Raw genomic sequence first — 24,752 nt, 5'->3', positions numbered from 1 at the left:
GAGTTATTGAGCCTTTGTGCTCAACTTCGGGGTGTGCAGTCGCTATCCAGCTCCATCCTAGTTCCTTGAACGTGCCACTATGTTACAGGAAGAGTATAAGATTCGTTTGAAACCATGCAGGACCTGTATTTATGCCCTGAGAAATGATTGGAAGCTGTTTTGAATGCCAACGGTTTCGTACACCATATCTGGCATGGTAATGTGTTGTGGGTTCGACGTTTCCGTATTTTTGTACACCTCCTTAATTACATTGTCAGGGTACTAATTGTCCGAAAGCACTATTCCCATTTCATCTTATTTAGCGTTTCATATTTATTTGCGATTTTCAATGTATTCAGTTCTTTAAGTGGGCGTATTATTATTTAAGGAATTTCTTTAGCGCACAATACAACAGCGCACAGAGAGACTCTTATGTTAGCAGACGAACCACAAAATTTATTAAATGGTTGTGTGCTTGTCCATCGATCGTTAGGTAGCGGCAAAGTGTTTCATCTGATGATGAACGTCACTTCATTTTTGTTGCTATACGCCAACTGGTACTTAGCAGTTGGTTAAATTTCGCAGAAAATAAAGCACCAGCAGAAAATGTGACGTTGCAATCATACCACGATTGAGCGGTGTTAAGACTTTTCTCTCAGATGCCACAAAAGAAATTCAAAAAAATACCCCCATTACAGTCACGTACACCCAACAGATACACATAGGATGCAACTCTCATACAGTATGTCTGGAGGAAAGAGCACATTCAGATTAGGCGGCTGAACAATCCCCTCAGAGTCACCCACTCAACTATGCTGCTTCACTCTTTGAACACTACTTCGGTATAGTTTGTCATGAACAAATCAGTCTGTGAAAGACAATTCAGATAATCAGGTGGGTTGTGCACATCTCAGCAAGATATTAGTCTTGTTCTGAAAAACCATAAGTTTGCATATATATCCTCCGCAGTGTGTTTAAATAGGAGAACAGTGTAATGTTGTTACTTTAATTTGCTATGAAAGCGGTGCTGATAGACAATAAAAGCGGGTTAAAAGCTGTGAGCTGTCTGGGGAAGTTAACCTTGCATTACTGCGCAACTGTTTCACCAGGTATCCAGTCTAGCTTACCAAATTCCCAACCAGACTAACATTAATTATAATCTTTTAATAGTCATACGACAACCGATGATATATATAAAGAGAATTTAACTAAAAAGAAATAAATCAGTTTATATTTGGAAATTTATTTTAACATTGATCATTGAAATTTCAGCATCTTAAACTTGATTCATAACTAAACTGGTGCCTTATTTAGGATTGTGAAAATGTGAGATTGTAATCTTACGGAACACATCAAATATGGAGCCAAGATTGGGAGACTGCATACACCGCATTCATAAAATAACACACGAAGAACGTTGAAACATATGCAAGAGGAAATTAACCACAACCAACCGATTCAATTTTCACCCAAAGAAGTTACGTTCGTAGCACAATCCTGTCCGTCATGTAATTACCACACACTGGTATACTAAATTCATACCCGAAAAGAATAGCTGAGGGCTATTTTGATGATTACACCACATGCTTCACGTGGTCAACTTGGTTTACACAAAGAGTGTAACTCCACAATAATTTTGATAATTAAAATAAATTAGATCGAAAAGCAATTTACAAAAGAAAAACCTCGAACTGGTTACTATCGTCTTACTATTAACCTGGTGGGTCAAACAAATGCATAAGCACGTGGTACTGGTCTCACAAAGTACACCCCACGTGGGTTGAACATAAAGAAAAGTTGCTATATTGAAAAATATTGTCAAGACGAGACGTTATAGTCTCACGCACATTCGCATTTAAGATTGATGAACTTAGAGTTACTGATCAACACGTGGTTCCACTTTACTCACAAAGTAGCGACAAAGCAACTACGGGAATATATTCTGAACTTCACACTCGAATTACACTGCGTTGCAATTTAAGATAACATTAGATATTTTAGAGCTAAACCTGAAATAAAGGTGATTAAATTTTCAGTTAGGCTGAACTTATGAAATCCATTGTCCTACGGACCTAGCAGACACGCGCTTAGCCGGAGATCTTACCACTTCAGACGCTCGACAGACTGACCCGGGCTCCTACCTGAGGGGTGCCTCACAAATACAAACGGAAGTGAGCAGAGAGGCAGCTTCCTATATCAACATGACAAGGGACGGACAGGACCATACTAAGAATAGAAACCTCTCTGCTTTTAGAAAGCGTAGCTACCTGTTCCGACGTTGGTCCTACTGTTCTCTAGCAGACAGGCTTGTCTGCTACCCTCAAGCATGCAACTAGAAATACATTTGCTCATTCTTCCTCTCACACAGAAGGGAAGGGGGAAGACAGTATCTTACCATATACAGTATATAAAAGAAAGCGGATGTAGGTACGGTATGAGACTGTGTGACATGAATTACATATAAACTGTGTTTTAAAGTGTAGTAGTGTGACAGATCGTTCTTGTTTATGTATAAAAGTAACACGTTCCACTACTCAGTCTCCTCCCTGATAATCAGAAACGCCACAGTAAATTTAGAAGAGGAATTTATGCCGTAAATGACAACAGATTTAAGAAATTAACATGAAAGGAATCCAACAGAGACCTTTCAACAGTCACTCTTTGATCCCAATAGCGCGTATCACGCTTATGACTCTAGAAGCAAAGAAGATATCAACTTTAGCCCACAATACTGAATATGATAGAAAGGTATCCAGTTCAGTGGCTACATGATTTATAATGGCCGCACTTCAGAAATTAAGTTTCTGTTGGATTACGTGCCCTTGTTTAGACAAAAGTAAAATATTTCCTGTTGCAGGGGTCGTTTTACAGTTGTGAAGAGTTCCTGATTCATAATGTATAATATTTATGTGTTTGTAGGACTTATATGCATCCTGAGATCTTTGTATGAAAGTATGTGTATTTATCGTTGTGAGTGTATTTAAATATTGTATTTCATCTGTAAGTGAACCTGCTTAACATGAACATCTGTAAGTGTGTAAGTGAATAATACTACCTATTTACGTAACCCATAGACTGCTGTATTGCAATAGCAAGAAAAAGTTAATAAAATTTATGTGGTCAGTATCTTACGAACTGTTTCGAAGAAGGATAAATGTTGTATTGGAAGGTAATACTAAGAATTAATGTTATGGTACAACCACAAAGTTTGGCGTAAATGGCACACTCCACTTGGCTTTCGTTTGACCTATTGATAATTGCTCAGTCAGCATAGAAACCCTGTAGTTATCTGTGGTGTGCAGTTCATGGTGTAGTCCAATTTTCTTCATGCACAAAACATAGACCACATTTCAATCAAACAAGTTTCCTAATACCATTTGAAATTCCAAGGGAGACATATCGTCTCCTGTTCGCTCTGTGAGTGAGCAGGAGGCCGCTCTTCAGCAGGGTCTGAGCAGGCACACGTGGGTGGGGTTTGCTAGTTATCAGGAGCTTCAACGCGATTTGTGCAGCACTTTAGGAAGATAGCATTCAGGGATGGAAAGAATGCCAATGTGAACTCGGTTTGCACACCAGAAGGCCTCATCTGGGATGTGGAGGCGACCTTGCCTGCAGCTACTGAACGTGCAGGGCGCAGTCTTCTGCAAATTGTGGCTCACATCGGACCCACGACGCCTGTTGCATGGGTTCTGAAGATATCTTCAGTTTATACAGCAGCTCGTGGAGGTGGTGAAAGCTGCTTGCCTCACATGCAGGTTGCTAGCAGAACTTGCAGCTTGCAGCACTGTTCCCAGAGTTGACTGGGGTTCTTCGGTTTGGAGCCGAATGGAGGGTCAATCAAAGACGTCGTTGACTCTGTGACGGTCTTTGTTGCAGATTTCTAGACCTGCGTTATCAGGTGAGAATTGTAGGCTCCCCTTGATAGGTCAGGTGTGCTCCACACAAAGATAGTAGCTACTCAGGTAGCACAAGAGACGGTATCTAACAGTTACAGCTGCGTAGATCTTTTCTAAACAGCATCTCATACGAGCAAACCAGTTGCGTCCTCAGCTGCACTTACTCGTACTTTAGATACCTTGGCTATGCACGGCTCTGTTTAAAAAGAATAGCTCGATAGGGTCAAGCTGTGCATGTCTGCTTTCATGTCCTGCAGCTAATTCGCTGCAAATAACAACCTGTACCTGTGATCCTGCAGTCAAATAGTCTATGTATTGGCTGTTGGCTGTTGATGTTGTTGTCGTGGTCTTCAGTCCTGAGACTGGTTTGATGCAGCTCTCCCGCCCCTCTATCCTGTGTAAGCCTCTTCATCTTCCAGTACCTACTGCAACCTACATCCTTCTGAATCTGCTTAGTGTATTCCTCTCTTGGTCGCCCTCTACGATTGTTACCCTCCACGCTGCCCTCCAATACTAAATTGGTGATCCCTTGATGCCTCAGAACATGTCCTACCAACCTAGCCCTTCTTCTAGTAAAGTTGTGACACAAATTTTTCTTCTCCCCAATTCTGTTCAATACCTCCTCATTAGCTACGTGATCTACCAATCTAATCTTCAGCACTCTTCTGTAGCACCACATTTCGAAAGCTTCTATTCACGTTTTCTCTAAACTATTTATTGTCCACATTTCACTTCCATACATGACTACACTCCATACAAATACTTTCAGAAACGACTTCCTGACACTTAAATCTATACTCAATGTTAACAAACTTCTGTCCTTCAGAAATGCTTTTCTTGCCATTGCCAGTCTACATTTTATAACCTCTCTACTTCGACCATCATCAGTTATTTTGCTCCCCAAATATCAAAACTCATCTACTACTTTAAGTGTCTCATTTCCTAATCTAATTTCCTCAGCGTCACCCGACTTAATTCGACTACATTCCATTAACCTCACTTAGCTTTTGTTGATGTTCATCTTATATCCTCCTTTCAAGACACTGTCCATTCCATTCAACTGCTCTTCCTGATCCTTTGTTGTCTCTTACAGGATTAAAATTTCATCGGCGAACCTCAAAGTTTTTATTTCTTCTCCATGGATTTTAATTCCTACTCCAAATATTTCTTTTGTTTCCTTTACTGCTTACTCAATATACAGATTGAATAGCATCGGGGATAGGCTACAACCCTGTCTCACTCCCTTCCCAATTACTGCTTCCCTTTCATACCCCTCGACTCTTATAACTGCACTCTGGTTTATGTACAAATTGTAAATAGCCTTTCGCTCCCTGTATTTTACCCCCGCCACCTTCAGAATTTGAAAGAGAGTTTTCCAGTCAACATGGTCAAAAGCTTTCTGTAAGTCTACAAATGCTATAAACGTAGGTTTGCCTTTCCTTAATCTATCTTCTAAGTCGTAAGGTCAGTATTGCCTCCTGTGTTACACCATTTCTACGTAATTCAAGCTGATCTTCCCCGAGGTCGGCTTCTACCAGTTTTTCCATTTGTCTGTAAAGAATTTGCGTTAGTGTTTTGCACCCGTGACTTATTAAACTGATAGTTCGGTAATTTTCACATCTGTCAACACCTGCTTTCTTTGGGATTGGAATTCATAAATTCCTCTTGAAGTCTGAGGGTATTTCGCCTGTCTCATACATCTTGCTGATCAGATGGCAGAGTTTTGTCAGGGCTGGCTGTCCCAAGGCCGTCAGTAGTTCTAATGGAATGTTGTCTACTTCTGGGGCCTTGTTTCGACTTATGTCTCTCAGTGCTGTGTCAAACTCTTCACTCTCCAATTTCATCTTCATCTACATCATCTTCCATTTCCATAATATTGTCCTCAAGTACATCGCCCTTGTATAGACCCTCTATATACTCTTTCCACTTTTCTGCTTTCCCTTCTTTGTTTAGAACTGGTTTTCCATCTGAGCTCTTGATCGTCATACAAGTGGTTCTCTTTTCTTCGAAGGTCTTTTTAATTTTCCTGTAGGCAGTATCTACTTACCCCTAGTGAGATAGGCCTCTACATCCTTACATTTGTCCTCTAGCCATTCCTGCTTAGCCAGTTTGCACTTCCTGTCGATCTCACTTTCGAGACGTTTGTATTCCTTTTTGCCTGCTTCATTTACTGCATTTTTATATTTTCTGCTTTCCTCAATTAAATTCAGTATTTCTTCTATTACCTAAGGATTTCTACTAGACCTTGTCTTTTTACCTCTTTTTACCTACTTGATCCTCTGCTGCCTTCACTGTTTCATCCCTCAAAGCTACCCATTCTTCTTCTACTGTATTTCTTTCCCCCATTCCTGTCAATCGTTACCTTATGCTCTCCCTAAAACTCTCTACAACCTCTGGTCCTGTCAGTTTATCCAGGTCAAATCTCGTTAAATGCCCACCTTTCTGCAGTTTCTTCAGTTTTAATCTAAAGTTCATAAGCAATAGGTTGAGGTCAGAGTCCACATATGCCCCTGGAAATGTCTTACAATTTAAAACCAAGTTCCTAAATCTCTGTCTTACTATTAAATAATCTATCTGAAACCTTCCAGCCGCGCGGGATTAGCCGAGCGGTCTCAGGCGCTGCAGTCATGGACAGTGCGGCTGGTCCCGGCGGAGGTTTGAGTCCTCCCTCGGGCATGGGTGTGTGTGTTTGTCCTTAGGATAATTTATGTTAAGTAGTGTGTAAGCTTAGGGACTGATGACCTTAGCAGTTAAGTCCCATAAGATTTCACACACATTTGAACACTTTTGAACCTAGCCAGCGGCCGGAACTGCCGCCGAGCGCGCTGAGAACTGGGCCTGCTAGCGTTCAGCTTTACAACAAATTCATCTTACCTCGCACCAATACTGGTAAACTCGTCTAAAAACGGATAACGTCACAGAGAGTACTTGTGGGATACACATGGGGACTTTTTAGGCTAGGAGGTAGTTTGAAGCACTTCGATAAACACTCACTAGTCGATTTGCAAGCAGCGAAATCAGACCCCGTACAAAGTAAAGACACTTCGGCTGACAAAATTTTATCAGTAAATTGTCAAAGTATTCGTAACGAAGTTCCTGAATTTACTGCACCCAGGAAAGTTCTCACGCTCAAATTTTTCATGGGATTCAAAGTTGGCTAAAACACGAAGCAGAAAGCTATGGAATATTTAGCGATTCATGGAATGTATATTTAAAACACACGTTAGACGCCATAGCTGGGGTAGTGTTCATTACAGCTGAGAAAAATATTAACTCTATTGAGGTGGAAAATGAATGTGACAGGAAGGTTATCTGGTCGCATATAACAGGTGTAGGTGAAACCAAGTTAACTGTTGGATGGTTTCACTGTCCTCCCGATTCCGCTGTGACAGTTCTAAAGTCATTCAAGGAAAGTGTACGGTCAGTAGCGCGAAAATACCCCGAGCATGTAATACTAGTTGGAGACGACTTTAGGCTGCAGAGTATAGCCTGAAACATCTATGGATTCATTGCAGGGGGTTCAGACAGATAGTCTTGCGAAGTACTTTTGAATACGTTTTTAGAAAACTACCTCGGGCAGCTAGTTCTTCAGCTGGTACGCAATGAAAGTATCTTACACCTTGCAGCTACAAGCAGGCTGAATCTCATCGACGGCCTCAGTATAGGAGCAGGGATTAGTAATCATGATGTCATCATAGCGAATATGGTTACAAGACTCAATAAATCAGTCAAGAAGGCTAGGAAAGTGTATCTGTTAGAAACAGTGGCTAAGCAGTTGTTAGCATCTCACTTAGAGCTGACATAATTTAGATCCAGCATGGCGGATGTAGCGGAATTATGAGCAAAATAGAAACAGCTTGTAAACCATGCTCTGGAGAGGTATTCGCCTAGCAAGTGGGTTAAGGACGGAAAAGACCCACTGTGGTTTAACAATGAAATGCTGCGGTAGCTAAAGATCTTGCACTCTCTGTCCAAAAGAGAAGACGCAAATGAAGACAGGCGAAAGATAGTAGAAATTCGTGCGTCTGTGAAAATATCTATGAGCGAAGCATACAGATACTATAGGTAGGAGCAAATAAAACTGGCCCGGACGAGTGGATGTGATTGGACGTGTATGTCCGCATATAACTACACCATGTGCACACTCGCCACGTGATCGTCAGCGGTTCAGAGAGTAATGTGGACGGTGTCAGTGTGAGTGGAGCAGTGCGAAGGGGACGATGGTACTCACAGTGAAGCAGTGGGTGTTCGTTGTGGAAAGTTAACGGGACAATAGAGTTGTGTAAATGGTGTGGTCAGCTGTTTGATGAGAGTTCAGTGGTGTCAAGTGCTAGCTAGGAGTGTCGTGGAACACATACCGAAAACGGTGTCAGACATAATCTGTTTCGTAGAAGTCAAAAAAACACTCCGAAACATGCCCGCGCTCCAGAAGAGGTGGCTGCATTTCACCAGAAAATGCTTCAGAGTTCCACCAAATCAAACTGACGGCTGTCGCAAGAGACCGGAGTATCAGTCAATCATACGGACGAATACTCCAGCTAAACCTGCACATACATCCCCAGTGAGTATTTGTTGTCCATGCATTAAAACCAGCGGATGTTCCTGAGCGCCGGCTGATGTGGCCGAGCGGTTCTAGGCGCTTCAGTCTGGAACCGCGCTGCTGTACGGTCGCAAGTTCGAATCCTGCCTCGGGCATGGAGGTGTGTTATGTTCTTAGGTTAGTTAGGTTTAAGTAGTTGTAAGATTAGGGGACTGATGACCTCAGATGTTAAGTCCCATAGCGCTTAGACTCATTTTCTTTGTTCCTCAGCGCCTCCAGTTTTGTGAGTGGCTGTTCACAGAGATAATAATGAATAGCTTGAACATGAATCTGTTCTTTTTGTCTGGTGAAGCCTGGTTTCATCTGAGTGGTTATGTCAACTCGCAGGATTACAGATTCTGGGCAGCGGAGAATCCGCATAACTTTCACGAAACACCATTGCACCATCAAAAGGTTAGGCTTTGGTGCACAGTGTCTGTACGGCGCATTAGTGGTCCCATCTTCTTTCATCAGACGCTGACTTTGGTGCGTTACATTGCCAACGTTTTGAAACCATTTGTGACAGCATTAACGGAGGAAGAAAAACCTACATTTACTTCCAACAGGATGGAGCACCTGCCTATAACAGCCGGCCGAACCTTGGAGCACATTTACACAATCTTCATGCGTGACAGAGCTAGTTAGCAGAGGTCAATCTGGCCCTAGCCATAGCTGGCAACCCAGGTCGCATGAGCTGTCCTGTCAGCGTGCGATTACTTTGTGTGGGGCCCCCTCAAGTCTAAGGTGTAACGCAACAACCCTCATAGTCATGAAGAGCTACAGAAGAGCATTTCGGATGAGATTACTGAAATTACAACATTCCAGCTTCAACAACTTGCTGACCAGGGCCCAAAAGTGTCAAGAGATGAATGATGGTCACTTTCAGCATCCGCTATAGTCTGTACTATCGTCATAGCTTAGCAAAAGATCTAGCTAATAGCCAAGAACCCGAGAAAATTATGGTTCTATGTAAAGTCGTTAGAGGACTCTAAGACTTCCATCCAGTCACTCGTTGACCGTTCTGGTGTGGCAGTAGAAGATAGCAGAACTAATGCCGAAATTTTAAATGTTCTGCTTAAGAAATCGTTGATGCAGAAGGATCGCAGAAACATACTCTTGTCTGACTCTTGCACAGAGTCCCGTATGGACGACGTAGTAACAAGCAGCCCTGGCGCAGAGACACAGTTCAAAGAGCTGAAAACAAATAAGTCGCCAGTTCCGGGTGGAAACCCAATTCGGTTTTTAGAATAGTACACTAGGGCATTGGCCCCATACTTACCTTGCATTTATCGTGAATCTCACGCCCATCGCAAAGTCCTAAGCGACTGGAAAAAAAGCACCGGTGACTCTTGTACATAAGAAGGTTAAATGAACGGGCCTGCAAAATAACAGACCAATGTCCTTAACATCGGTTTGCTGTAGAATTCTTGAACATACGCAGTTTTAATGCAATAAATTTCCTTGGGACCGAGAAGTGTATGTCCACGAATCAGCACGGTTTTAGAAAGCATAGCTCATGCGATACTCAGCTTGCCCTTTTCTCACATGATACATTGCGAACTATTTATGAAGGACAGCAGGCAGATTCCATATTTATAAATTTCCGAAAAGCATTTGACACGCTACCCCACTGCAGACTGTTAACGAAGGTACGAGCATATAGCATAGATTCCCAGATATGTGAGTGACTCGAAGACTTCTTAAGTTATGGATCCCAGTATGTAGTCCTCGATGGCGAGCGCTCGTCAGAGACAAGGGTATCGTCAGGAATGACCCAGGGAAGTGTGATAGGACCGCTGTTTTTTCTATATGCATAAATGATCTGGCTGACGGGTGGGCAGGAATCTCCAATTGTTTTCTGATGATGCTGTGGTGTACGGTAAGGTGTCAAAGATGAGTGACTATAGGATGATACAGATGGCATACACAATATTTCTAGTTGGTCTGATGAATGGCAGCTAGCTCTAAATGTAGAAATAAGTATGTTAATGCGGATGAGTGGGAAAACAACAATCGTAACGTTCGAATGCAGCATTAGTACTGTACTGCTTGACAGAGTCACGTCGTTTAACTTTCTGAGCGTAACGTTGTAAAATGCATGAAATAGGACAACCATATGAGGACTGTGGTAGGGAAAGCCAATGGTCGAATTCGGTTTATTGGGAGAAATTTGGGAAAATGTTTTTCGTCTGTAAAGAAGACTGTATGTAGGACGCTAGTGCGACCTGTTCTTGAGTACTGCTCGAGTGTTTAGGTTCCGAACCAGGTCGGATAAAAGGAAGATATCCAAGCAGTTCAGAGGCGGGCTACTACATTAGTTAGCGGTGGGTACAGAGATGCTTCGGGAACTGATATGGGAATCCCTGGAGGAACGGCGACATTCTTTTCGTGGACCAATGTTGAGAAAAGTTAGAGAACCGATATTTGAAGCTGACAGCGGAACGATTCTATTGTCGCCAACACACATCCTCGTAAGGGCTGAGAAGGTAAGATACGAGAAATTAGGGCCATATGGGGGCAAATAGGCAATCATTTTTCCCTTGCTCTATTTGCGAGTGGAATGGGAGAGGAAATGACTAGTAGTGGTACAGGGTACCCTCCGCCACACACCGTACGGTGGCTCCTGGTATATGTACGTAGATGTAGATTTCCAGTGAGGTGCCTTAAAATCCAAACAACGAAATTCCTCAGCGATTTAAAATGAAAAAAAGAGAGTAAAGCTGGTTATGTTATACAAGATTATACGGGGGTTACCTGGAAAGTAAACAATGCTACGAATGCGAACCGTTACGTATGTGTTTGAAGTCTCATGAGTGAGCGGGTCAGTTTCCGTCACTTCCGACAGATAGCGTAGCTGCAGGACAGTTTCAAAATGGCGTCTGTAGGTGATGTACGTTACAAGCAACGTGGCGTCATTGAATTTCTCACTGCAGAGTTTCTTTAACTGTGGGGAATATTCACAAACGCTTGTGCAAAGTCTACGGAGCATTTGCTGTCGACGGAGGTGCATATAGTCGCTGGGCATGGAGGGTGAGGTCATCAGAAGGCGGTTCGGTGGAGCTCCACAATTTGCAGAGGTCAGGGAGACCATCCAAGGCTGTCACACCTGCTACACCTGACCTAGCCCCCTCGAACTTCCACTTGTTTGGGCTACTAAGGGATGCCATTCGTGGAAGACATTTTGAGGACGATGAGGAGGTGATTTACACAGTGAAGCACTGGCTCCGCCACCATGACATGGACAGGTACCGACAGGGCATACACGCCCTTCTTTCGCGCTGGAGGAAGGCTGTAGAACGGGATGAAGATTATGTGGAAAAATAGGGTGTGTAGATAAAACACCATTCTTTCATGTGTATAGTTCTCATTATGTTGAATAAAGAACTGTTGAAGGAAAAAATGTGGTGCATTGCTTTCTGGGCAACCCTCATATTATATTATGTATATGATTTATTCCTGAACAAATAACTGTGTGCTACTGTTATTACAAGAGTTCTGCTTAATATCACAGAATACATGTATGTCAAATTTTGGGGACTCAACTGGAAGACAATGCCTCTAACTTTCTATGTATCACGTAGAGGCACAGCATTAAAACAAATGTGAATGAAGCATTCTTGTTCAAGCAAAAAATTTTTAATTTCACAAAACGTTGATAATTTTAAAAATTCCTTCTAAAACGAGATTTATCAATTTTCAAATAATCTACAGTTATTCTGTTTCCAACAGCAAATAGTTACTTACCTAACAGAGTCAACTGTTGGAACCAAGATGGGGTGTACATTTGTCATCTCTTCTGCCTCCATGCCTCTGAGTAGTTCTGGCCAGTATACCCAGGTTCCTTTTTCTTTAAAGGTGTACATGTGATCATAAATAAGGCCTTTGGAAGGAACTGCCACGTCCACCTTGTCTAGAGATCGTGGTACCTGATTCTCATGAGACATTCCTGAAATTAAATAGTATGTTTGTTCATGACACAAATAGTTTGCATTAAAACTAAGTAACTAATAACAGGAAATACTTTTATTGATACAGTACTTATTTCAGTGGTGAGATAATGGTTCACAGTTTATGCCAGAACACTGTAATAGATTACGTAATGTCTGTGGTATTCTACTGTTTATTGGCCAATTACAGGTAGATTGCTGTTACCAGTTCTCTAAAAAGAGTCATGCTGGTCAGTGCAAGAGGTATGGAAGTCGCCTGAATTGCTCTGTAATTATCATGTCGCAGACAGGTGCTGCGTATTCGACAATAATATCTGCGCGTACAAGGCAAAAATGGGATGTTCTTCTGGAAGCTCGTGACACGCTGAGATTACTCGGAAGTAACATCAAAATGACGTGTGCTTGTCTAGCAGCACATTTCCTGTAAGCCGAGCATGACACTGATACCAGACCGTGCGGTTCTAGGCGCTACGGTCGCAGGTTCGAATCCTGCCTCGGGCATGGGCGTGTGTGCTGTCCTTAGGTTAGTTACGTTTAACTAGTTCTAAGTTCTAGGGGACTAATGACCACAGATGTTGAGTCCCATAGTGCTCAGAGCCATTTGAATACTACTTATATAGTCACGTCAGAAAGAACAGACACCACAAATATATCATCTGTTATTGTCAGACATTATTCATAACATGCCCAGTGTGTGCTATACCACACACCTTAAAGACTACATGCTTCACCGTGTTCGAAAATCAAGGAACACATGTATTCAACAAGCGTTAAAAATCGAGTGTATAGGTGATGGAGCCCCATCGGAATTCTGGCACCATCTACGTTCGTTAGTGACTGAATGTGAAATTTCAGACGCAACATTAACACAAATGTGGGTCTGTCAGTTGCCTTTCGCTATTAAAACTACTGTGATGTGTAATAACAACGAAGACTTGGGTTCTTAGTTGCATGTGGCTGATCAAATGCATAATATTTTGTAAAATGACAATTTAACTGGGAGCTCTGAAACTGGTAATAGTGTAGCCATAGGACAACAGCTACCGCTGGCTGAGCAAATTCGCACACTTCAGCTGTATAGGGAGAGAGTGGCCAACCGGACGATAGGGCGGCCATTTTTCTGCCAGACTGCGGACGGGACTTCCGAATGGCCAGTAGTGTAGTAGAGGAGTATACACTCACCGAATCAAAACCTCAAGACAATATGGCGAAATCATTCGTTAAATGCCTTTCTTTACAGCTATAATATACTCATAGTAGCCTACTACGTACAGCACAGGAAAATTTGATACAGTGGCTGTAAACATTATTCGTTACTTGCATTTATCTAATGGTTCAAATGGCTCGGAGCACTATGGGACTCAACTGCTGAGGTCATTAGTCCCCTACAACTTAGAACTAGTTAAACCTAACTAACCTAACGACATCACAAACATCCATGCCCGAGGCAGGATTCGAACCTGCGACCGTAGCGGTCTTGCGGTTCCAGACTGCAGCGCCACTTCGGCCACTTCGGCCGGCTGCATTTATCTCCTTTAAAGTTCGTTTACTAGACGTATTGCAATGAAAGTGACGCAAATAAAAAAAAAAATATAGTATATAGCATTTGTTTTGTATCGGAAGTGCATAAGATTTAACTACCTGTATTACGTCAGATCAATGAAAGTCGTAAGCAGTTGTTTACTTGTGACATGCAAAAAGTGTGAGACGTATTAGTACTTCTTGTCACGTCTTCAAACTTTTTGCATGTTACAAGTTAACAACTGCTTACGATATACTGAATACCTCTCGTAGATAACAAACGAAAAAGATTACAAAAATCAGGTAATGTTAAATGTAGGCTACTGTAATAACGACCAAATATAACAAGAAAACTACCGTATCCCTTCTACCCCACAGTAAGTAGGCCTATTAAAAACAGTCTTCAAGAGTACCTATAATTATTTACTACGAATAATGTTTCAGCAACCACGACAACTGCGGAAAACGTGCTTACAACTTGCCTGCGTCAACAGTCAGGCGATAATACTGAAACCAAAATAATGCCTCTATTGGAACAACCAAATGCAGCACAACCTGGCATCATTTACAAACGTCTGCAGAACGAATTACAGATGTCAAAAACAATACTGTACAATTACTAACGTGTTTAAGTCAAACATGTAGGCCTACCGACTTCATCACAAAACGATTCGTTATTTCAACTCGTATTTAAGATCGCAAACGTTAATTACGTACTAAAAACGATATAAAACTAAATCGAACATGCATGCATAACGCATAATAAGTCTCTCAATAATTCAAATACCTTTCAATCGTTTCCAAAACTCCTCTCAACTTCAATTCAACTCAAGAGCACGGCGAACATAGGAAGCGCGAGAGACGTTTGGCAGAAAAATGGCGCCAAAGCTAATCAACCAATCACGGGCAACTTCACTTATGGTCACTCTCTCTGTATACAGGCTCTCTAACTTCAGCACGACTTGAGTGCTCTCTGGCTGAAATTCAAAGAATCTCCAGCAGAAGGGCTGACTCATGACAGACAGCAGGCCAGCTGCCGACGGGACGCACGCCGCGATTCTGGGTCTATATGCACAATCCGGATAATGACTGCAATTTTTATTTTTCAAGCTGTATTGCGACTGTTAGGGCCTGCCATCTTATTACTTTATGCAGACCGTAGAGCTCCACACGGATCTCATAGCGGCATAGCCAGTACCCATGGCCACCACAGCGAAGCAAAATTGCGCTGCACCGTTGAGGCCATGGGCACTGTCGCCCATGCAGCACCATGTGGAGATTGGGCTGGGTAGGTTGTAGTACATTTCTAGATTCATCATTTAAATCGGGTTCTTTCAAGGGTCTGTCAGTTCAGTTTTCTCAGCATCTCTGTGACACTTTCCCACGGGTTAAAAAAAAAAAAAAACTGACTGTTCGTGCTGCCCTTCTCTGTGCACATCAGGCATGAAGGAATGAAAGTTGTCTGAAATAATGCCCATGTAGTCCAAAACTTTCATGGTGCCTTCGATTGCTATCACAGATCTTATGGAAGCGCAGGTGAATGTCCCCCATAGTATAATACTGCCCCAACCGACATATCCCTGTGGCATGGTGAATGTTTCAAGCAGCACTTCGCCAGGCAAGGTCTATCCAGACACGACCACCGAACTAGTGTAGCAAGAAACTTGATTGATCCGACGAAGCGACGCGTTTCCATTAATCCACCTTCCAATCTCGATGATCCGGTGACCACTACAATCGTAAATCACAATGTTTTTAGGTCAACGTAGGAACACGTTGAGGTTGTCGGGTGAAGAGCCCCATGTTCAACAATGTGCGCTGAACGGCTTTCTTCGAAACACGTGTACGTGCATCAGCTTTTTACTCTGCCACCTATACTGATTTATAGAGCAGGCAAGTTTCCAACCTCTACTTTCTATGATGAGGCGTGGACGGCCACACGGTGACGCGTACTCGTGGTTTCACTGTCCATAAACCACTCTTCATAGATGTTCACCACAATAGCACATGAACAGCCGACCAGCTCCGCCGTTTCCGAGTTGCTCCTTCCTAGGCCCCTGGCCATAACAATCTGCCCTTTGTCAAAGTTAATTATTTCTGTGGGTTTATGTTGTCGATGGATAGATTGTCTCTGCTCTGCTTATGTATTTTCCTTCCGCGTCGTATGCGCACAACGCCACCAGGTGGCATTCAGTCTCGCGGTGGGCAATGACGTAATGTTTCGTCTCATCTGTGGATCTCTAGGTGGTATTTTTGCAGTTTTTATTGTTTTGTTAGAAAGTCAGCACTCAGAAACATAACGATGTGTTAGATAAAACAGTTACGGAAACTAGGAATACCATCGCGAAAATGACAGAAATTAGTGCTTCTGTATCGAGGCAAAATACACGTAAGCTAGCGAGAAACGACATTTTGAAGTCTATGGACCATGTCAGTTATAAAGTCATTGGTTTGTGGGGCGCTCTTGAGGTATTGCAAACGCTTGTAAATATTTTTCATCAGTGCCTGACACTGTGTAAAGCCTTTGTCAAAGCACAATTGTGATAGTCTAGACAGCAACAGTAGCAGCAATAGTACAAGGTAAGATCACATTCTTTAAAGAATATATCAGGTAAAACTCTTTGATTTGTACAGAAACAGTCCTTTTTTCTACTTATATATGTTCCTTAAAATAACCTGAAATGAAAGAAAGAATTAAGCTTGCTTCTCTAGAACTCTGCATACTAGAATTTTGGTCATTCAAAGCACTTATGGGAAGAGAGCAGATAAACTTTACTGAGGCTGCAGTAAGTAATGGCATTTTTTTCAGGAGCTGTCTGTGAGGCGTTGGGTGTACCCATTCCGTATCAGGGTGTAGGAACTGCCACAAATGCTATAAGAGGTACGATCATATTTTCCCAAAGTACTACACATGTGGTTGGATAGATAAGTTCACCAGCCACCATTATATTGCTTTTACTCTTCGTTGCATTTATAAGTGGGAACCGTAGTATTGGAACCTTTCCAGTACAACATTCCCAGGACATGAAGCTCTTTCTGGCAAGAATATTGATGAAGAAATGTAGGTGTTGACACTGATACTGATCTATCAGACAGTGTCGTTACGTCATGGATGACGGAACAAATGTAAAAAAAAGCTGTACAGGTTTTCAGCAGATCATCTTGTCTCGCGTATTACGAAGCACAGTGAAAACTACACAATGGGCCACGAACACTTCATAGGTTGGCATCACGCAGAGTCGTCGTCAATACCTGAACTATTCACGTCCAGCTGTTTATAAACATACACACAATCAGTGAATCATTAGGAACTGGAATTTTTCCTAAATATCTCGAACTTCTAAGAATCTTATCACTTTTCAAGAAAGACGATCCTGAAAATATTGATAACAGTAGACTATTTTCGCTACTGTCATCTTTGTCGAAAATTCCTGAATCTTTCATGAAGGAAAGGTTGACAAGTTTCTTAAACAGTCTCCACATTCTCATTGAACCCCATTATCGATTCAGAACATCTAAAACACAGAAAATGCAATTGTAGACTTCATCGGTATGCATGCGACGGCTCATATCTCGGGTTCTATTGGTGATAAAAAGGTAGAGTCAAACTGTTACACATAGACCTTGGGCTAGGGACCAATTACATACCAAACAAAAGGATCGTCTTAGTGTCATTATCATATAGTATAGAGTCAAAGTATGGATATTACACGCTTCATCTTGCTTAGTCAAATGAAGCAAATCGGTTGGTTATTTTTGAATCTGATGTGGTCTACTGTGGGATGATGGGTCTTATGAAGCTACCATTAGTTCATGGGCGGTTCCAGGGAAAGGGATTATTCGCTATGTTTTCGCCGTCACCAGCTGACCAAAAGCCAGCCGCGGTTTCCAAAATGGCAATGCACAGTAAATGGCTGAAATTTTTACAATATGTTCCTAAGATTCCGGTCTCGAACAGCCTTGAAAATTTTCTTGATATCTTTATCCGTTTCCATGATACAGATGTTCACTGTTACCCTAATTTTACAAGTAAAATCCGGAATGAGACAAAAGAAATCTAAATAATAAATTATCGCACAAAATTACTCATATTTGAACGATGTATTCTCTAGGCATTTATCTTGAAGAACAATCTTCCCGTTCCTAAAAATCTTTATCCGTTATCGAGAAACACCCCAAAAACTTATTTTTGATTACTAAACCCCAGCGACGGATTCCTAGACGGTTATGCACAGCAAGTGAACGTAATTTTTACGATGTATTCCTAAGATCCCGATCACGAACAGTCTTGAAAATTTTCGCCCTATCTTTTTCCGTTTCCGAGATACAAAGGCTCAAGGTTACCGTACTTATAGACGTAGAATACGCACGTAAAGGTCGGTGTGAGGGGAAACCGTAGTTTATAAAGTCATATAGCACGAAGAAATATGCTGTGAAGTGTCTCCAATATTACCTGGGAACCCCATGTCGTAGTACTGAAGCATATGCAAAATTTTGTGCTCTTAAAATCCGGTCTGGGGTGTAAAATTAGTTTTGCATAATTTCAGTTTCATGTAAGTAAGCCATCTAAATTTTACTGATCAATAGATTTATTTTCATATGAATTACATGCCCTACTGCAACAGGGAAAAGAAGGGAATCAGCGGAAAAATGCTCCTAATCGGAGCACAAAAAATGCGAATATGCTCCTGCTTATTTAACAGACTCTGACTGAAAAGTGATGCACTAGCTGCCTCATTCTAGCTTCCACAGCACCTTTATAAATATGAGCTCGCGCCCGCAGACTATGTCTGCGGCCGCGAGCTCGGGTCCAGTTCACCACCGGCAATCGAGGGTGAAACTTTGACAATGCCAGCCACTCGTGGTGGCGAAACGTCAGAAAAATCATTAGATGAACGTCGGCCGAAGAACCCGAGACAGAAGCAGTTTGACAATGAGTTGTGCTGAAAGAGTGAGTGAAATGGTTCAAATGGCTCTGAGCACTATGGGACTTAACTTCTGAGGTCATCAGTCCCCTAGAACTTAGAACTACTTAAACCTAACTAACCTAAGGACATCACACACATCCATGCCCGAGGCAGGATTCGAACCTGCGACCGCAGAGGTCGCGCGGCTCCAGACTGAAGCGCCTAGAACCGCTCGGCCACTTCGGCCGGCAAAGAGTGAGTGAACTATCGGTGGATGGATACGAGCGACTTACAGCTATGGCCTACTGGGTGTCAGTGAGTTGCAGTTATGGGAGCTTGTGGGAGTTTGAGATGAGCTGTATATAAAAAAATAAAAATAAATAACGTGAATATATTCGCACGCCAAAATTTTTGGGAAAATTTGTTGCTGAGGAAGGTTGAATGAGACACCTGGTACCCCCCTTTTCAGTCAGAGTCTTTTAAATAATCAGGAACATATCTGCATTTTTTATGCTTCGATAAGAGTATTTTTGAGTGGGTGAAGTACATCTTAGAAACATTTGAAGGAGGACAACAAGCAGCCCGGTGCAGTTTTAATTTATCAAAGACGTTTAAGGCACGTAAACATAGGATTCCACGACCGTTATTATTGTCCATAAAATTCTTCTTGGCTACCATTTGTAACAGCGCTACGGGATGACAGATGTCTCATAGCAACCCACACAAACGCGCGAGAGACCAAAGCTGCCGTAGATGCATGGAGTACTCGCACGCCTCAGCCAGCACTAAGCACCAGGTTAACAGCACTTCTGCCGGCAGTTTCTCAGTTGCCTATTTTTCACCAATGGCAAACGCCAGGCAACGACGTCTATTTCCACGAATAACGAGAAACAAAACAAACAAGTCTGAAGGACGTCTAACAACCCTCCTCTTCATCGTTGATGAGACAGACATCAATGGCACGTAATATTACTGTGACAGCTATTGCCTATCAAATTACGAGAACAGCTTCTTCCTCTATTTTATAAGAAGTATGGTTTTTCTCATTCAGCAGTAAGCAAAACTACTTGAGGAAGAGCATTTGCAACAATGATCGAAATGTCAGAGGAATCCTACGTATCGACAATGCGATCACATACCCTGCAGAATTTTATGGACATTTGATACAGCACATCATGCCGTTCTTTTCCACAAATTGGATGCAATAGGAGTAGAAGTTATACTCAATGTATGCTTCAGATACTACTTGACCAAGTATTTATAAAAAAACGCAAATGTTCAGAATATATTTAAAATGGTTAACAAATAGTTAACTAATTCCAGAAACCTGAAAAGACATGTTCCACAAGGAAGTATCTTAGGGCTAATCCTGTTTTGATATACATTAATGGTTTCCCAGATACTATCTGCTATGGCACAAAAATATTTTTAGCGGATGACAGTAACACAATAACCACGACAAAAACTTCGGTATAGCTGCAGAAAAAAGCAAACTTAGCAGTAACTGATAGTCATATATGGACGAATACTAATAAATTATTACTTAATACAAAAAAGGCAAATAGTATCAACTTTGCATTATCAGAATCAGATTGCTTCACAGATACCGAAGGAATAACTAGAACGTACTGTAAAATTTCATTTCCTTTTTGTACTTATGTGTTAGTTCTGTTCAATAGGACCATTTTCGGTGGCAGGGGAAAGCGGTTTTTTGTTCAGCCTCGAGGTGTGAGTCGACCTTTCCCTAATCCTGCTAAATAGTAGTATGAGAGTTAATGAGACAGACATCAATGGCACGTAATATTACTGTGACAGCCTGTGTTTTCCAACTCTCATTGTTGAGAAAATACTGAAAGTGTGAGCGGGAAGTAAACCTTCAGAAGCACTGTAACTGGGGCAGGAAACAGCTAGTTAAACTGCCCACATTTGATCCCGGTTCTGATTGTCTGAAGGCCTACATGTCACATAATTTCGTGAAGTGGTTTGGAGCTCCTGAAATCAAGGAGTTTGCCAGTAGCCCTCGCAGTGTTTAGAGGTCGTGTTCTCTCTGGGACAGAGATGTTTTTGTACGATATTTCAGAAGTCAAAAAATGATCCTTCGTGAATAACAGAGTTGTTTCTTGCAGTGTAGAAAACTGAGAGATAACAGACATATGTTTAAGTGCACAGACGTGAATTTCGGGCTACATAATTCCGGTTTTCTAGGCGACTGATGATCTTTTAGCGAGTGTGCAGATATTCAGTTGGCGGATACATCAGAGCAGGTTGTGGAACCTTGTAGCTAACTGGACAATGATGTTTTAGTGAACGAGACAGACTTCGGGAGGTGTTCTTAGAAGCAAATAAATCATGTCTTTTCCGTGGAAATTTGAATGTGGTGTTCTTGTGTGTCCTCTGTTTTGATTTAAAACTGATACTTTGTTTTGTTTTTGAATAGATTATTGGTGGGAGAGACAAAAATAAGTTTCAGACTACGTTGCGACTGTTTGCGGTGCACGTTTTCTAATCCAGTAGTGGGACCTGAGAGAAGTCTGAAAGTAGTTGGATTGTTGCAGGGTTATGAAACAAGATGGTTTAGAATATATGTGTACTTGTGAGAGCTGCTGATACTTATGTCATATACACAGTAAGTGTTGTAGTACATATGTGTCAGTTAAACGAAGGATGGAAATAGTTCTTAATATAGCCTATTTATACTGCAACACACAGGCCATTTACATGTTTGCAATCAGGTGCTTATTTCTATAAAAAAAATTCCTCTGCTTTATAGAAGGGATTGGGAAGAAGTTATTTTCGGTATTTGAAAACAATGGACATCGTTACTGTGTATCAGAAGCTTTATTGGTTACCCTGTCGGGAGTTTTTAACTATATACTGGGTGATCAAGAAGTCAGTATAAATTTGAAAACTGAATAAATCATGGAATAATGTAGATAGAGAGGTACAAATTGACACACATGCTTGGAATGACATGGGGTTTTATTAGAACCGAAAAATACAAACGTTCAAGAAATGTCCGACAGATAGCGCTTCATCTGATCAGAATAGCAACAATTAGCATAGCAAAGTAAGACAAAGCAAAGATGATGTTCTTTACAGGAAATGCTCAATATGTCCACCATCATTCCTAAACAATAGCTGTAGTCGAGGAATAATGTTGTGAACAGCACTGTAAAGCATGTCCGGAGTTATGGTGAGACATTGGCGTCGGATGCTTTCTTTCAGCATCCCTAAAGATGTCGGTCGATCACGATACACTTGCGACTTCAGGTAACCCCAAAGCCAATAATCGCACGGACTGAGGTCTGGGGACCTGGGAGGCCAAGCATGACGAAAGTGGCGGCTGAGCACACAATAATCACCAAACGACGCGCGCAGGAGATCTTTCACGCGTCTAGCAATATGAGGTGTTTTTTTTTGTTGTAATAAAACCCCATGCCATTCCAAGCATGTGTGTCAATTTTTACCTCTCTATCTACATTATTTCGTGTTTTATTCAGTTTTCAAATTAATACTGACTTTTTGATCACTCGGTATTTACCAGCTGTACCTGGCAACATGTTGCTGTGGCTCAGTCTGGATAAATGCAAAAGAAAGAAAAGAGAAAACATATCCTAATTCCCTTCTCCCCCAAGTATCTGTCCATCTCCTCCTTCCCCTCTCTTTGTTCATCTCCTTCTTCTTCTCCCTCTCACTGCACATCACCTCCTCCAATCTCTCTGCCCATGTTCTTCTCATCCCTCTCTCTCCATCTTCTCTTGGCTCCTCTGTCCATCTCCTCTTTTGTACCCAATATATCAATTTCCTCCCACCCCCGTGTCCATGCCTCTTCCCCCTCTCTCTATGGGTCTTGTCTATTGTTATTGCAAACTCAGATTCTGTAGCCTAAATGTTTAAAAGAGTATCATTTAAAATTTGAAGCAAACTGGTCAAGAACGTTTCGAGATTTTAGGTAATAACATTTCACTTATGTTGTTGTGGTCTTCAGTCCAGAGACTGGTTTGATACAGCTCTCCATGTTACTCTACCCTGTGCAAGCATCTTCATCTCCCAGTACCTACTGCAGCCTACATCCTTCTAAATCTGTCTAGTGTATTCATCTCTTGGTCTATACACATCAAAAAAAGTTTTGCATCACTTCCATTCCGAGACTTCCGGAACTTGTACAGAAAATTGGAATAGAGATCAACATAAAAATCATTTTCGCCCTTTTTATTGCTCATGAAAATCACACATTGCATGTTGTACCACCATACAGCGAGACCTTCACAGGTAGAGGTCCAGATTGCTGTACGCACCGGTACCTCTGATACCAAGTAGTACGTCCTCTCGCATTGATGCATGCCTGTATTCATCGTGGCTGGTCCAGACTGTCCCACTCCTCAACGGCGATTCGGCGCAGATCCCTCACAGTGGTTGGTGGGTCACGTCGTCCATAAACAGCCCTTTTCAATCTATCCCTGACATGTTTGATAGGGTTCATGTCTGGAGAACATGTTGGCCACTCTAGTGGTGCAATTTCGTTATCCTAAAGGAAGTCATTCACAAGATGTGCACGATGGGGCCACGAATAATCGTCCATGAAGGCGAATGCCTCGTCAATATGCTGCCGAAATGGTTGCAGTATCGGTCGGAGGATGGCATTCACGTATCGTTAGGCCGTTACGGCGCCTTCCGTAACCACCTGCGGCGTACCTCGGCCTCACGTAATGCCACGTCAAAAGAGAATTATACCTCCACCTCGCTGTACTCGCTGGACAATGTGTCTAAGGGGTTCAGCCTGACAGCATTGCCTCCAAACACGTCTCCGATGATTTTCTGGTTGAAACCATTTGCGACACTCATCAGTGAAGAGAACGTGATGCCAGTCCTGAGCGGTCCATTCAGCATGTTGTTGGGCCCATCTGTACCGCGCTGAATGGTGTCGTGGCTGCAAAGATGGGCCCCGTCATGGACGTCAGGAGTGATGTTGCTCATCATGCAGCCTATTGTACACAGTCGTAAGACGACATCCTGTGGATGCACGAAAAGCATTATTCAACATGGTGGCGTTGTTGTCAGGGTTCCTCCGAGCCATAATCCGTAGGTAGCGGTCATCTACTGCAGTAGTAGCCCTTGGGCGGCCTGAGCGAGGCATGTCATCGACAGTTCCTGTCTCTGTGTATATCCTCCATGTCCGAACAACATTGTTTTGGTTCACTCCGAGACGTCTGGAGACTTCCCTTGTTGAGAGCCCATCCTGGAACAAAGTAACAATGCGCGTGCGATCGAACCGCGGTATTGACTGTCTAGGCATGGTTGAACTACAGATAACACGAGTCGTGTACCTCCTTCCTGGTGGAATGACTGGAACTGATCGGTTGTCGCACCCCCTCCGTCTAATAGGTGCTGCTAATGCATGGTTGTTTACATCTTTGGGCGGGTTTAGTGACATCTCTGAACAGTCAAGGGGTCTGTGTCTGTGATACAATATCCACAGTCAACGTCTGTCTTCAGGAGTTCTGGGAACTGGGGTGAAGCTTTTTTTTTATATGTGTATAAAGCATATATTCATCCAAACGTTTGTTAGAGTAATGTCTAAAAATTTGAAGTAAGTTAGTCAGCTACTTCTTGAATTTCTATTTTCCCTTTCGTATATTGGATATATATTTAAATACTGTATATATTAAAAGTATGTATGACCTCGTGTCTGCCTGAACGATCCTTGGAATATTGTGTGAAATTTTAAATAAATCTGACCAGAACCTTTCGAGATTTTTGATAACAATGATTCCCCTTTATATGTTACATATATATTTATACATTACAAACATATAACTTACCTCCATTTGAATTTTAATTAGAGTATTGTCTAAAAATTTGAAGTAAATTGGTTTAAGAAGTTTTCGAGATTTTTGGTAACACTGTTTCTATTAGATATTAA

General features: G+C 42.0%; 1 protein-coding gene across 1 annotated transcript in view; it reads right to left on the bottom strand.

Annotated features, from left to right (window-relative positions):
- LOC124722185 (dynein axonemal heavy chain 7-like) overlaps positions 1-24,752 on the bottom strand; it is a 913,348-nt gene that overhangs the window by 736,571 nt on the left and 152,025 nt on the right. The window contains exon 7 of the mRNA XM_047247384.1: positions 12,199-12,400. Within this exon, the coding sequence (XP_047103340.1) occupies positions 12,199-12,400 (202 nt within the window). The remainder of the gene's footprint in view (positions 1-12,198; positions 12,401-24,752) is intronic.

This window comes from Schistocerca piceifrons, chromosome X (assembly GCF_021461385.2).
Source record: "Schistocerca piceifrons isolate TAMUIC-IGC-003096 chromosome X, iqSchPice1.1, whole genome shotgun sequence".
Taxonomy (NCBI): Eukaryota; Metazoa; Arthropoda; class Insecta; order Orthoptera; family Acrididae; genus Schistocerca; species Schistocerca piceifrons.
Note: the sequence above shows the minus strand (reverse complement) of the source record. Positions and strands in the feature narration are given on the sequence as shown.